Here is an 11,666-nt window from a genome sequence, read left to right as displayed (position 1 = left end):
GCGTCCTTGTCAAACCCGACACAAAATAGTGAATAGTGTATATTTCAGCCCGACATTATAACATTGTACCATTATACCATCATACAAAATGTGTATAGAGAAAACTACAATAAAATAGTTTGCTATTTCTTTTGTGGACTGTCATGCAGAAGAAAAAAAAACAACAAAAACAAAGCATTTCAAAGTCTCAGTGCTTTCAATGTGTTCAAGAATATATTTACTCTTTTTTTTTTATTGCTATTATAAACTCATTCCCCGTAATGCCAGTCCCATTGCCACGATTCCACAGCTTCACAGATAAAACCATTTAACACTGGTCATATGCCAACAACATGGGCAAAAAGGAAATCCATTTGGAAGGAACTTGGTTGAGTCGAACCAAATATAGCTTATTTTTGTGAGTTTATATTCCAACAAAGTGCCAAAAACATGAAAATTCCAAAAAGCAATTGGCCCAATACATGGGCTTAACAAGACGATTAAAAAAAAAAAGAAAAAAAAAAGGTATAAAATACTTGTACATACCTCATAGCACACAACACAATGTACATCATAATCACTGTGTTTTCACTGGAAGAGAGGGCTGGAATAACAAAAATAGCCACGTAGTAGTCTAATACAGTGGAGATACAGGGGCAGTAATATGACCTTTGGATAAAATGGGAGTGAATTGTAGGCTTAGCACATAACATGGTCTCAAAGTCAGTCAACAGTTAGCACCATCACTGACTGCAGTTTTCAGGATCAGCTTACTAAGATACAGAAGAGATGATTTGCATTCCTTAAGGAAAGAAAGGAAACAGGTTGAAAGAAAAAAAAAAACACGTGAAATTTGACCGTTGTTTTTCTTGATTGAGTTATTCACTTTTTGAAAGTCTCTTTCATCCATCCATCCATCCATCCATCATGCTCTCTCTCTCTCTCTCTCTCTCTCTCTCTCCATCCTGCCGCTGTTTTAGTCAGGGAAACGCTGGCAGGCTTTTTTCCAGCGGCAGGCGGTGCACCACTGATCCTTGCGCTCCAGTCCATACACCTTGCGGCACTTTTTGGCTTCCCCGCGGCCCTTCCTGCACATGTACACACACAAACCACGTCGATAAATAGAGGAGAGGAGAAAAAAAATAAAGGATATTACAACCCATGCTTGATATGATCGAAATCTATAAAATTAGACTGTGGGAAAATGGAATAATAAGAAATGGGATGATTCAAATCCACTTTTTCTTTCCTGGCTGAGTCACAGCAATGGGAGTTTTATGAACAGCAAAGTGGCCTTTAAAATATCAACCTGGAGCAGAAATATAGTGAACAGTTATATTTCTCCTCAACACAGAAAGCTGCAGAAGAAATGTTTGAAGCCAAAACGACGAAAAGAAACTAACTAAGAAGTAAACTGCTGTGCCTTTCTGCACAATCCACATCCCAATAAAATGTGTTTGGATGTTTGCAACAGATTTTGGCTCAAAACCTCAAAGTACGATCAGTTGAGGAAAACAAGAATTTTGACAAATTACTTTGTATAATGCTGCAAATCAGCAAAACATAATTGGAAATTGAAGAATGAATGTAATTAACTATAAGATTTGGGTGTGAAAACCCTGTTAAATACAAAAAAAATATAAATTCATTTTAAAAACATTGAAATGCACTGCTTTTGGTTTATGACTAAATAACACACTAGTGATATTCCTATGAGCTGCACTGTTGATGACTCGTTTAGATTTTATTCGCTGAAAGTCAGTCACTGAATTCTGATGGCCTCGGTTTACGTGGCGTTTTACCTGAAGGAGCAGTGAGACCGGGAAGGCGACGCGCTGATAGGCTGCAGCCTGTTCTGTTGGAGCCACTGTTCCCCAACACTGACGGAGCGGCATCGAGGTTTCACCATCTGAGGAGGGAGAGGACCAAAGAATTACAATAGTCTCAGATGGAAGAACGACAAAAGGCACTCAGTAAGGTGGGAAAAGAGGTCCTTGTAATGTGAAACCTTCACTTTTAAAAAAAAATAAAATCTATCTGTAGCTCTATGACTAGTCTAGACGCTGGCCTCTGTGGTAAAAAGCAAAATAACGCACTTTGAAAAAGAACTGACTGGTAGACAAACAGACACAAATGACAACGGGACTGAAAACCCACTGGAGCGTTACTGTGGCCAGAGAAGGAGGTGGAGGGGGTCCAGCCTTGGCAACCGGAACTTCTGGGCCCCACAGAAACCTGGACGGGGCTGCACGCCTGGAAGGAGAGGAGACATGGTTCATCATATCTGCAACTTTCAAGTCCCTGACAGGATGTTTCATATGAAAAGCAAGTAAGTTTCATGTTTTGCACTGGACTAGAACATTTATAGATTTTGAACAGGAGATACAAGCTGGGCGCACAACACATTGGTGAACATGTTCGGCTTGGCATGTTAGTTTAACAGAGCTTATTTGTACATGCAGCACAAATGGAGCAACATTAATATTTATTTGGAACTTTATTTGTTTCTGACCGCGTCCGTATCCACCAACTCAATATTTAAAAATAACACTGAAGTGAGCTGTTAAGAGTTCGATGAAACCGGTTGATTTGGCAGTAAAACCAAAACAACAAGCTAAAAGAGGCTGAAAAGCTCCGTACAGAAAGAAACAGGCCGGTCTGGTAATAATTCTTAAATCAGTTCAAGGCTGTTTGTCACAAACAAGCCAAATATCAAACATTAAATGCAGCTGTCCCATTTCTTTGCCCCTCTGAACTCTATGAAACAAAGCACATGATGCTAATATCCTAAAACGCCCCCCCCCCCACAGAGAGAAGGCACAATTAGAAAGAGAAATCCACAAAAACACAACTGCGTTAACCCTGGCATTAGGAATTTCAACCCGCAAGACTCGAGCGGCCATGACACAGAGCAAACACTGCTCCGACAGAAGCACTGACCCACAATTCAACCCACACTCTTGCTTAAGCAGACATCCATTCAATTTCTGCAGTCATGAGGACATTAACGTGCCGTGGTACAAATGCACCCTTTTTTTCTTTCATTTGTACGATTAAAAGCACCGAACAATGATCATGAATATGCCGGGAATATTTTTCGAAAGTGGACACAAATACGCATACGCACAATCCTAACTGCTGCACAGCTGCATTGGAGGAATTCATGTAGTTGTTTTTTTTTTTTGGCCTTTTACAAGCCGCTTAGGGTCTTGTCTCATTGGGCGAGCGAGCGAGATGACTGCTTACTCTCTCACTGTCACAAAGCATCCATTTACAGACTCAGTGGTACAGGGTAAATGCAGGTCACCAGTGAAATGTGCTGCTCTGTGATGCATGTACAAAGCTGTGGGTACATGGCGGAGGGGGGGGGGGGGTCGAGGAGGACCTTTGGAGTAACACCACCTCAACCATGTAACATGAGACTCCGTACAAACACTGCATTAAAATCAAGATAATGATCCTTTTAGTGTTTAGCAGACAAATGAATCTAGCTACAATAGTTTGTTTGTTTTTTTCATTTACTTACTGAATCCATGAAAGTTGACATTTAGAAATTAAATTCCATTATTCACTAACTAACTAACTAACTAACTAACTAACTAACTAACTAACAAGTAGCATTCTGGCGCCCAGACATCTTTCTCCAAAACACACATCTTTCAGGCAACTCCAGCTCTAAGAAATAAAGGATTATTGAAGATAATGAAATTAGGGAGCTTAGTTTGTCATTTTTAGGCATCGTATTAAGCCGTTAATATTACATTTTGCATTGTGTTTCCTAACATTTTGCATTCATTTTGGTATTGTCATTTTATTTGCTCATCTTTGGTAGAGACAGCGTAATTTTCTAATGATTCCCATCAGTCAAGGGGATTTATTGACAATCAAACATGAGGATTTCATAATAGGGGAAAACATTAGTTAAGAACAACTAATCTGTTCCCCTATTTTGAGGTTATTTACAGACGCACTCTTCCTGTCAGTGCTTGATAGCTCGATATTCAACCAATGGGCAAAAACTGAGAAAGGAAGAGCAACGCTGCTGCACCCACCTGATAGAGATGCTCCGAGTGGATCTGCCAGAAGCTGCTGGGGGCGGACTGGCTGAGGGGACTGGGCTTGCTCAGGCCCAGCCCGGAGCTGGAGTTGGACCTGGGTCTGTGAGCTGGAGTGATCTGGAGCCCCGAGCCAGGAGGTGAACCACAGGAGGCCCAGCTAAGATTAGATGACGTTCCCTGGCCCACGGTCGGCTGGGAAGGCGCTGGAGCGGAGCACCCGTCGACTGTCTCACAGGAGATCTTGGTGTAGTAGAAGTCCTCTTCTCTCTGAGACTGATCTGACCCACTGCTGTGCGTTTGTGTGGTAAACACAGACACGGGGTCACTTGCTTGTTTGGGGTCTTAATGAAAGCTGCACTTACTGTGGCCCAGATATAAATAATGTCATCACTCCCCTTTACTTAAATCAGAGCTCCTCCACAACCTGAATATTTTATAACCTCTTGTATTTTTTATGTTTTTGTCTAGCACAAATATGGGATCATCTCCAGCTCAGACTACAACGGACATGAAGATGAAATCTTTCATCATCATTCCGCTTAAGTGACTAATTGATCTAATTCTGCAATTAAAATATTTATCAAATATATTATACAAGTTTAAAATAAAGATTATACCCGACTTTGCTGTAAATTTGGTGCATGCTAATTTCTCGTCTTTAAATGAATGCGATGGAAGCTGTTTAAACATTGTTTAAACACAAAACCTTTACTGAAGTAGGCCATCTTACTTTTTATCCTTTGTCTAAATTAGTTAATAAAAGTTTTACTTTTTTAATATTCTATGCTACCGGAGGAACTGTGCTGCAGTTCTTCTTTCCTTTAAGGAGATGATGAAAAACTACAAATTCTTACAAAGGCAAAAGAGTTTTTTTTTTTTTTTGACTGAAACTCAAGCTCAGCCCCACTCCCCACAGTCCTTAGACTAAGTATTGATATATGTACCTAAATGTACGTATTGTATCGGCACTAATATGGAAAAGGTGAAACAATAACTGCGCTTAATGTGCACTGAACTGATGGTGCGTGTAAATTAAAATATTAAAGATGCCAGCTCACCCCAGATGCAGCACACGGATGTGTCTTTTTATTCCCACTGAAGAGGTGAGCACTTTGCCACAATTGGGCCACAGACACTTGTACACATGTCTGAAAGAGCTCTGTGAGAGAGAGAACACAGTTCAGGCACAAGGGGGGGATGGGGGGGGGTGGGGGTGGGTTAGAAAACAAAACTAAATTGATTCTACAGGCTCCTGAGGCAGCAATTTCCACCATATGGTGGGACAACTTCCTCAACACTAACTTTGAAGGGACAATAAACCTCGATGTACCTTTGGCTTTTTTGCACTGTGCTCTTCTCCGTGCTCCTGTTCCATGTGCAGGCCTTCATCGGGGCTGCTGTCCACCTCAGTGACGGACGGCGAGGCAGCGGGGCTCACGTTACCATGGTCCCAGCTCCAGTAGCCGCTGCTGCCGCTGTCGGAGAGCTCGCCGCCACCACACTCCATGTCGGCTGACGAGGATGAGCCTCCTGGAAGAGAGCGGTAACAGTTTTTTAAAAACTTTCCTCTCTACACTGTAGCACGCGCTCGTACTTTTTTCAGCCTAGCATAATAAACATACTGTACATTGTCAGGCGCTCGTGATGCTGGTTCAACCCTGCTCACACTGCAAAAATTTACCTTGTGGTGCAGATTTCAAACATCGTTTCTTCTTTTGTGATGAAAATAGATAGTGTACATTTGGGACTTCTCTCTGCTGTTTCCTCTGCCCATCCTACAGCAAACAGCGGGTGGCACCACACCAGTGCCAAGTGATTGTGATGTTTCACCATCATTTAAGCTTCTCTTGACTTCCTACTTAGTAAACGTTTGTTTATCACCTTGCCAAAAATCTATTTTTCACTCTGGCAAATATGCTTACACGGATTTTCTTTATTTATCTTGTGTGTTGTACAGCAGGACTTTCACAAACCCACTAAAAGTTGAGACTATCTAAGTTTTGCAACAGGAAACACACATTCATCATCATCATCATCGACATCCACAGAAATCAGCACACCCTTCTTTGACTCAGTACCCTCAGAAGGTGTCCATAACCAACCTTACAGACACACTGTTGTGACCAGTAGCTTATGGAAGCCAATGTCAGCTCATGCTGAGAAGCTTTTAGGAAGAAACTGCTTTGCAACTGACTTCCATGAGTCAGTTGCTGACTTTAAAACTTGTTTCTACTTGTGGCCCTGCAACACCACATGTCAGCATTATTATTATATTCCAGATACCAGAGTGACATTACTCATCAAAAGTTACCCAACCTCTAACTCACATTAAAATCTGCACGAGCATGTAAAATTACATATACAACTGTATAACAACAAAAAAAAAGAACTTACTTATCTACTAACTTCACTGCATTTCCTTGTGTAGTGGAAACTTTAAAACTTTCAAATTAAACCAATTCCAAACATGGAAACCCTGTATTTGTTTAGAATCATGGCTTATAAAGAATGTATAAACCATTAGTAAATGATCTTTGAACCATTAATAAAGCCGTTAGCTAAAACTTATAAACCCTTGATGAAAGGGTAAACACATTGATGAGCATGTTGAAAAAATGACACAGACCTGGTCCAGGATCTGTCTGTGGAGGACTTTGAACCACAGGGCTACAGGAAAGGCTGGTCAGAACCATTGCTGCCATGATCTCATCCATCTCCACCGACTCCGGGCTTCGGAAGCTGCCAACAACATAAAGACGTAACACGAGTGTGAGCATGATGAAATCCAGATTCACACTCTGTCATCTACTGTCTCTTGCCTCACCTGTAGGGTGCTTCTCCAGTAGTTGACACGTTCCTGAGATGCATTGTGGGCACTATAGTTTGGAGGATATTGTTCCTGTGATGCCCACCATCCGCAATGACTCCCTCAGCCTGGACACAGCTCTGTGCATACGCCTTCAGAGGGAAACAATTACAAAATGACGAGAACAGTTTTTGGTTTAGTGCCCTGCTCTGACTTGAACATTACCCCCAAATTAGAAAATTGATAAATGTTGGCCTGAAAAACACATATACTGTTTAGTGCCTTTTTAGGCTGTTTAAATAGGTCTTTGCAACACTGCAACTAAATTTTGCTGGTGCTATGAAAAAAAGCTGTTAAGAGACTATTTCCTGTCCTTGTGTAGCATCCTGCCTGCAGACTGACCTGCCAGTGAAACAGTATGAAAAGGAAGCGACTGCCAGCCTCTGACCAGCCAGTAGATTACATCGAATGCAGCGTAAAGGAAATAATGACCCCATTGGTGCGAGGGCTTCCTTTTTATCAGTTATGGTTTGATCTTTGGAGGGTGCCATGCAAGCCTGAAGTTAAAACTACCATTTTGCATGCTAGGAACTGCTGACAGGTGTAAAAAGAAATTAGCAAATTACTGAATAGATAGATAAAGGGGTAATGGAAAAAACCTTCCAAACAATAAGATATTAAGTAATTAGAATAAACAGGGAAACGCCCACTTATTTAATCAGTTGACAATGCTCTACTCACCTGAGTCTGTCCCAAGTCAGGTCGGTTACTGTTGTGAGGAGTTGGAGATTTGCAGGCTCGTAGTCCTGATTGGCATGCTCCAGAACCGCCCGGCCCCGCTCCAGCTCTGTCCTCAGGTCCCATAGCTGCCACGGTGCTGCTGCACACAGTGAAAAGACTCAGTACAGTGTCAAGCCTCCCTGCAAGCAAGACAAAGGGGATGACATGAGATTTGCACCAAAGTGAATTCACCAAATAATCTGAATATCTGACTGCATTTTTTTTTTTTAACGTTTCCAAAACAGTGTTAAAGTCTGCCTTTTAAGAAGGAAATCAAGGGATATAGTGTTGCAGATTGATAACATTTTAACTATAATGGAAGATATCCTGACTTTTAATCTCTTGCATGGGCTCAAATTATACTGAATCCTTTCAGCCACCAAAGTGCTCATTTAGTGCAAACTTCACCATTCCTGTTGCTAATGCATGCTGTCTCTGTGGTTAAAAATAAAAACATAACCCTGACAGCATCATCGGGTTGTTTTCTCACACTCAACAAAACATACTGAATAACTATTATATAATATTCCCCATAACTGACCTTAAGTAACTTCTGTTCTGCTTCTCCACAGCCACAACGCATCAAACAATTGAGATTAAGTGGTATTTTCTCCTAATGAGAATATGCTCAGAATACACTGCAGCATCAAATGATAAACATTATGTTTCCCCCAGATATGATCCTCTGAATCCGTTAATGTAAATGGAAGGAAGCTTTGCTGACTTGTGAGACTTGGCAAACACTCATTCCCCTCTCAAAAAGATGTGCCTGAAAGTGCCATGCAAAAACTCGGGGGGGGGGGGAATATGAATTTGAAGTGAACACAAACGTGTGTGGATTCTGATTGTGGTTGAACCCAAATCTTGTTGTATGCAGTTTACGCTGATAAAGTATGTGACTGATAAGGCCTTGTGCAGACGTTTGGGTGCATTCACTGTGGCCTGTCGCCCACAGAGGTAAAATGGGGGCAATGCTGCGTTCATGGCACATGGATTATTTCGGATGAAATGGTACAATATCTCTAAGCAGTCACTTTGCATCATTAACCATTCATGAGTCACTACATTGAAGTTTATGGTCATTTAAGTCTCACAAACTCCGTTGCTGGAGTTTTCTGGAGAATACAGTTGGTACTAAGCAGCTTTGTCATACTCAAATCCAAATTATCTCAACTTTTCACACTTTGAAAAAGCAATATTGTGGTTTAAAATCTTTAATTTGACAAGACAAACAATTTTAAAGTGTCCTTAAGCTCAAGAGATGTGATCTGACCATTTTATCAGAAATCTTAAAGATTAAATAACTTATTAATCGAATTTGTTTGAGAGGTAAATTTTACAGATATTTGTTGCATTAGTAAATAAGTATAATAATATTAATAACATTAAATTGCTAAAACATACACAATAATAAACAAAAAAATACTTACAAAGAAGCTATGCTCTGAAATAACATTGCATATAACTTTTGTATAAAATGTTTCTAAATCACAGTAAATGGTGGAAAAATATATCAGTAGTTGTCATTATCAGGACTAATTTTTGATTTTCGAATAAAAGAAAACCATGTTCTCAGATTTTTTTACATGCTGAAACCTGTATTTTCTACATAGATCCTCAAATGTCCTATTGTTGTGTGTCGACAAGAACGCAGCATAAAGCCTGATTTTCCTCGCCGTTCCACCAATCAGCCGCGAGAATCAGTAGTAAACAAGCGCTACAGTGTGGGCGTGGCGCCGCAGCTGATTGGCCGGGCTCTGGTTTTCAGGTACACACCTCCTTTCAGGCAACGTGTTCGGACACGAGCTTCGCCGGGAGGGACTGCTCCAGACGAGGAAACGCCGTTCAAACTGACCGCATTTCTGACTAAAAGTTAAGCCGAAAGGCGTTTAAACAGTGGAATAACGTAAATGAAACGTCCTCCTGAGCTGAAGAGAAAGATGAAGGTGGAGAATGTGTAAATAGTGTTGCTAAAATTATCCAAAAAAAAAATAACGTCATCCACCCACTGCTGTAGTAACGTTAGAGGTAACGTTAAATGCAACGGAACTCGAGATTATAGACGTGTGATTAGAGATTACATACATATTTAGTGTAAAACTGTAAAATTGGAGTTCTTGTATAAAGACTACTGCACATTTGATGCAAGTTGCATAGAGCACGGCGGAGCTTCAAATGTTAACACTTCCAATAAAGGTGTAATTAACCCTTTTATAGTGGTGGTAAACACACGTTTTAAGATAATAACAGAGTAGAAGTTATTATCCATAAACTACATCACTGCATCTCCAACGGCAACGCAGATCGAGATCAGGAGAAACACCTCCCTCCTCCCCCCAGCTCACTCCGAAAGGAAAACAATATTTTACTGTGTTCGCTGCAGCGCACAAAACCTGGCAGATTTGCGGAAAAAAGGGACCCGTTTTCTTGAACTCACTCGTTCGGAGGAACCCTCTGTCCAGTCCGTCCCGTCGGAGCTCCTGCACCGGGTCGTCGTAGCCTGGCTGTCCCGCCGCTCGCCGGTTCAGTCTGCCGGGGGAAAAGGGGGTTGGTCCGTCGGATACGCGCCTACGTGTATCTGCTTGGTGGACCAATGCCGGTGGTGACAGCTGGGCAGAGCGCACAGCTATCAGCCTGCAGCGCGCCGTGCACAAAGGGATGATCTAGGTGAGGGGTTACCAGAGCAGCCTCAGCAGCAGCAGCAGCAGCAGCATCTCCGCACTCTGCCTGTCTCACTCAAATCTGGGTTTATCCAACTGTCTGTCAGTCCCACAAACTTCAATATATGTAATTAACAAGTTTTTTCCAGCATGGAAATCCGAATGACAAAAACTGTATTTTTGTTCTCCATGTGCCATACAAATATCAATGCATGTTAGCAATATATAATATGTACCATGGACACAATACCGAAATATGGCGTAAACTACTATGTTTGTCAAGTAGACAAACATAATTATTCACTAATTTTAAATATTTTAACTCTACTTAAAAACATATCAGTGAAGCGTCATTGTCTGTATTTAATCAAATGCAAAGGGCTCAATAAAACTAATAAAATTGCTGACAACATAGAAAACAGTATACGAGATGTCACATGATAAGGTCCCCACATAGAGATCAAACACAGCGTGGATGTGTGTTTCTGTGCTTCTGCCTCCGTGTGTGTGTGTGTGTGTATCAGAGACAGGATTAGTGTCGGCTGTCTGCACCCTCTTCACCAGACATCCAGTCAGCAGTGATTTTAGAGTCTGAGCACCAACACACACACACACACACACACACACACGCAGAGAGAGAGAGTAAGCCAATCCTAGTCCCAATCTTCCTAAACCAGACAGAATTCCTTTCCTTGCTATCTCATTCGTCAATCACACCATGTTACAACGGTCTGTACAAAAACTGGCTCAGCTCAACTCCTATAATGAACAAATAATTTACTGATTTCCATTAATGATTTACATGGCAGGAGTTAATACATAACCATGTACAGAAGCAGGAGTTTGGTGGATTAATGTGCTACTATGGTATAAAAATGATTTTCAGAGTATGGGTCAATGGGAACATATTAGAGTCTGTTTGTGATGTTCAGTACAAAATGAGAACCTGTATTTGAAACAATGGCAATGATGAATTTAAAGGGCTTGAACAAAAAAAAACAACAACAACTTAATTTTTGTCCTTTTTCTCTCACGTGAAGAAAAGTGCAGAGATCCAACTCTTTGTTAGGATTTTGGAACCAAAATTGCATATTGCAATTTAGTAACTTAGTTTTTTTCTCCTTAAACAGCTATCAAGGCTTTAAAAGAGGAAGAACTACAATCTTTAATGGTTTTACTTGTACATGGGGGGGGGGGGGGTCTTATCTCAGGGACACACCTGGAGCATGGGCTGGTATTTGATCTTGCAGGCTTCTGCTTTACCCATTGAGTTACCAGGCCATTGAGGCTGGGGGGGGGGGGGGGACACGATTGACATGAAAAACCTGTTTTTCCGTTTCAGCAATGGCTGTGAGGGTTTAGAAGTTCAAGATGTCCAGAGGC

At 41.2% G+C, this 11,666-nt stretch overlaps 1 protein-coding gene across 4 annotated transcripts; it reads right to left on the bottom strand.

The window, feature by feature from the left end:
• Positions 1 to 26: 26 nt before the first annotated feature.
• znf395b (zinc finger protein 395b) lies at positions 27 to 10,217 on the bottom strand. Of its 4 annotated transcripts, none has more exons than XM_067482359.1 (10): positions 10,061 to 10,217; positions 7,585 to 7,763; positions 6,862 to 6,995; positions 6,664 to 6,776; positions 5,368 to 5,567; positions 5,096 to 5,196; positions 4,032 to 4,326; positions 2,137 to 2,232; positions 1,782 to 1,888; positions 27 to 1,067 (listed from the first exon to the last, which is right to left on the bottom strand). In XM_067482359.1, exons 2-10 carry the CDS (start codon positions 7,705 to 7,707, stop codon positions 956 to 958), a joined length of 1,281 nt encoding a protein of 426 aa, XP_067338460.1. In that variant the 5' UTR covers positions 7,708 to 7,763; positions 10,061 to 10,217; the 3' UTR covers positions 27 to 955. The 4 variants fall into 4 exon arrangements, with proteins under 4 accessions (XP_067338460.1, XP_067338458.1, XP_067338457.1 ...); XM_067482357.1 differs by having other exon boundaries at positions 7,585 to 7,720; positions 10,061 to 10,201; XM_067482356.1 differs by having other exon boundaries at positions 7,585 to 7,723; positions 10,061 to 10,200.
• Between the last annotated feature and the right edge of the window lie 1,449 nt (positions 10,218 to 11,666).

The sequence above is a fragment of the Channa argus genome, chromosome 17 (assembly GCF_033026475.1).
Source record: "Channa argus isolate prfri chromosome 17, Channa argus male v1.0, whole genome shotgun sequence".
NCBI classification, from domain to species: Eukaryota; Metazoa; Chordata; class Actinopteri; order Anabantiformes; family Channidae; genus Channa; species Channa argus.
Note: the sequence above shows the minus strand (reverse complement) of the source record. Positions and strands in the feature narration are given on the sequence as shown.